The sequence below is a fragment of the Portunus trituberculatus genome, chromosome 6 (assembly GCF_017591435.1).
Source record: "Portunus trituberculatus isolate SZX2019 chromosome 6, ASM1759143v1, whole genome shotgun sequence".
Classification (NCBI taxonomy): Eukaryota; Metazoa; Arthropoda; class Malacostraca; order Decapoda; family Portunidae; genus Portunus; species Portunus trituberculatus.
In genome coordinates, this window is record NC_059260.1 from 2,717,602 (window position 1) to 2,721,388 (window position 3,787).

At 34.9% G+C, this 3,787-nt stretch overlaps 1 protein-coding gene across 1 annotated transcript in view; it reads left to right on the forward strand.

Moving 5' to 3' along the window:
* The first annotated feature begins 1,232 nt into the window (after window positions 1-1,232).
* Window positions 1,233-3,787, forward strand: part of LOC123516934 (protein amalgam-like) — an 8,040-nt gene continuing 5,485 nt past the window's right edge. The window contains exons 1-2 of the mRNA XM_045276727.1: window positions 1,233-1,302; window positions 2,822-2,971. Coding sequence (XP_045132662.1) covers window positions 1,243-1,302; window positions 2,822-2,971 — 210 coding nt within the window. The 5' untranslated portion in view covers window positions 1,233-1,242. The remainder of the gene's footprint in view (window positions 1,303-2,821; window positions 2,972-3,787) is intronic.

Consider the following 3,787-nt stretch of genomic DNA (forward strand, 5'->3'; position numbering starts at 1 on the left):
AGCAGAACAGATGTAGTCACTCCTACTTTATCAGTACAAGTTGATAAAATAAATAAATAAATAAATAAATAAATAAATGAATAAACAAATAAGTGCACTAATGAAAATATGAAGAGAAGGTATTTAAGTAATCTTATTAAAGGAGATTAGTGTGAAGATAACGGGAGAACTGACCAGCCTCGCACGAATTAAATAGAAAAAAAAAAAAGATGAATAAAAAAAAAAATTGTGCCTTGTTACCAGAATTAAAAAGTGAAATCTAACTACTTATTGAGCGATCTATTTCTATTTATCTATATTTATCAGACTATCTATTCATTTATTCACCCATTTATCTATCTATCTATCTCTATGTGTGTCTGTCTGTCCGTGTGTCATTATCTCTATTTGTTTATCTATCTATTCATTCATTTACCCATTTATTTATTTATCTATCTGTCTGTCTGTCTGTCTGTCTATCTATCTATATCTCTATCTATCTATCTATCTATCTATCTTTTTATGCAAGAAAGGAACAAAAATAAAAAATAAAAGACCCACTTGAATGCCAGTTCTCTTAAATATCAAGAGTTACCCAAAAGTCTTGAACAAATGACTATCTATCTGTCTGTCTGTCTGTCTGTCTGTCTGTCTGTCTGTCTGTCTGTCTGTCTATCTATCTGTGGTGTTAATTTGAATATACAATAACATCCGGAATTACAGATGAGTTTTGTAAAATGTAATTATTATTTGTTACACCAATTAGATTATTATTATTGTTATTATTATTATTATTATTATTATTATTATTATTATTATTATTATTTTTGATAGTTTCTTTTTTAGCAAGGTAATGAATTGAGAGTGATAAAGTGTGCTGGAACAAAAATAAGTAAATAAAAATGAAAAAAAAGGAAAAAGAAAACGAGATATAAAACAAAATAGATAAGAAAATGTAAAATATGTCCACCTCTCTCTCTCTCTCTCTCTCTCTCTCTCTCTCTCTCTCTCTCTCTCTCTCTCTGGTAGTGCTAATATATAGAATGAATATATGTTAATGTGAGTGGTGCTAATATTCTCTCTCTCTCTCTCTCTCTCTCTCTCTCTCTCTCTCTCTCTCTCTCTCTCTCTCGTAATGCTAATAAACAAAATAAATATGTGTTAATGTAAATGACTACTAATATTCTTTCTCTCTCTCTCTCTCTCTCTCTCTCTCTCTCTCTCTCTCTCTCTCTCTCTCTCTCACCAGGTAAATACGTGCTGATGTTCAAGCAAGCACTGCCTGATGGAGAACAGCTCATGTTGTTTGTGGGGAACCTCACGGTGAGAGCTGGCCTGCTGCTGCTTGTTGACTTGTTTACCTCCTTGTTTACTTGTTTACCTTCTTGTTTACTTGTTTACTTGTTTACTTACTTGTTTGCATGTTTACTTCCTTGTTTACTTGTTTGTTTACTTGTTTACTGTTTGTTTACTTGTTTACTGTTTGTTTACTTGTTTACTGTTTGTTTACTGTTTGTTTACTTGTTTACTTGTTTGCTTACTGCTTGTTTACTTGTTTACTTCCTTGTTTACTTGTTTGTTTACTTGTTTACATGTTTGCTTACTTGTTTGCCCTCTTGTTTACTGTTTGTTTACTTGTTTACTGTTTGTTTACTTGTTTACCGCCTTGTTTACTTGTTTTTGCTTGTTTACTTGTTTACTTCCTTGTTTACTTGTTTGTTTACTTGTTTACTTGTTTGTTTACTTGCTTATCCATTTATTGACTTGTTTGTTTACTTGTTTACTTGTTTACTTGTTTGTTTACTTGTTTACTTCCTTGTTTACTTGTTTGTTTACTTGTTATCCACTTGTTGACTTGTTTGCCTACTTGTTTACTTGTTTACTTCTTTGTTTACTTCTTTACCTGTTTGTTTACTTGTTTACCTTCTTGTTGACTTGTTTACCTGCTTGTTTATTTGTTTGTTGTTTGTTTGCTTACTTGTTTACCTGCTTGTTTACTTGTTTACCTTCTTGTTGACTTGTTTACCTGCTTTCTAGTTGTTTGTTTACTTGTTTGTTTACTTATTCATCTGCTTGTTTATTTTGTATCCTCTTGTTTACTTGTTTGTTTACTTGTTTACCTGTTTTTTTACTTATTACCTGTTTGTTTATTTGTTTACCTGCTTGTTTATTTGTTTATCCGTTTGTATACTTATTACCTGCTTGTTGACTTGTTTGCCTGCTCGTTAACCTGCTTGTTTACCTGCTCGTTAACCTGCTTGTTTACTTGTTTACCTGCTTGTTTACTTTTATATTTCTTTGTTTACTTGTTTACCTGCTTGCTTACTTGTTTACCTGCTTGTTTACTTGTTTACCTGCTTGTTTACTTGTTTACCTGCTTGTTTACTGCTTTTTTACTTGCTTAACTGCTTGTTTACCTTGACTGACTAACTGACTGGCTGACTGATTGACTGACTAAATGGCCGAGTGAGTGAGTGAGTGAGTGACTGACTGACTGACTGACTGACTGACTGACTGACTGACTGACTGACTGACTGACTGACTGACTGACTGACTGACTGACTGACTGACTGACTGACTGACTGACTGACTGACTGAATTATTGAAAGATTGACTCCCTTGCTGATAAACTGACTGACTGACTGACCTCATAATTTAAGCAGGCCTCAAGCAGATAAGCAGGCAGGCAGGCAGCAACAAAATAGTGGATTAGTGCAGAGGTACAAGATTAATGATGAGATTGACATTTATCATTTAAAGGTCACCGCTAAGGCACCACTAATTAACCTCTCTCTCTCTCTCTCTCTCTCTCTCTCTCTCTCTCTCTCTCTCTCCCAAGCAGCTGAAGCCCTCAATGCGTCTCAGTAAGGTGGGTAACTCCTTCACTCTAAGCGGGGTACGGAGGAGTCACGCGGGCCGCTACGTGTGCCGCATTGAGACCTCACCAGCTATTGAAGTCACCCACACTCTTGATGTCCAGTACCCAGCCTCGGTATGTGTATGGGAGGGAGAGGGGGTGTAACGGAGTATCGGGTGGTTATGGAGGTGGTTAGTGGGTGGGTAGTGGGACCTGTATGTGTGTGTGTGTGTGTGGGTGGGTGTGTGACTGGGTATATCTCTCGTTTTCTTTCAGCTTTCTCTCTCTGTCTCGTGTTTTTTCTCTGTTTCTCTCTCTCTCTCTCTCTCTCTCTCTCTCTCTCTCTCTCTGTGGTGTGTTTACCAATCTTGCTTCGTTCGAAAAATGACTGCTAGGATTAAGTTGTTTTGGTTTGACATGGCTCTGTGTGTGTGTGTGTGTGTGTGTGTGTGTGTGTGTGTGTGTGTGTGTGAAAAGTGAAACAAAATTGTAGTTAGGGAAGAAAGTTAAGACTAAAAGAAATAACACAATATAATATGAAAAAGTGCAAATAAGAACAATGAAAACAAATAACTTAAAAAAAATGTTAAGATGAAGAAATGAATGAAATAAAGAGGTAAACAAATAGATAAACAAATAAAAAAAAAAATGACAATGAATAAATCAATAGAAATAAGCATAGAGGACTGGGAACTAACTATTTAAACTTTAAGGGAACTGGCAATCAAGTGGGCCTCTTTTCTAATTATTTTCCTTGCTCTTTAGTTTCCTTTGCATAAAAATAAAACTGAGAGCCTTTTTTTTTTTTTGTGGCTTTGCTAATGATTTTTCTTGTCCTTTACTTCCCCTTTGCATTAAAAAAAACAGCCTTTATTTCCATTTTCTGTTGTCCTTGGCCACCTTTCCCCTATTAATTAAAAAAATAATAAATCATCTCACTAATTTCTTTGC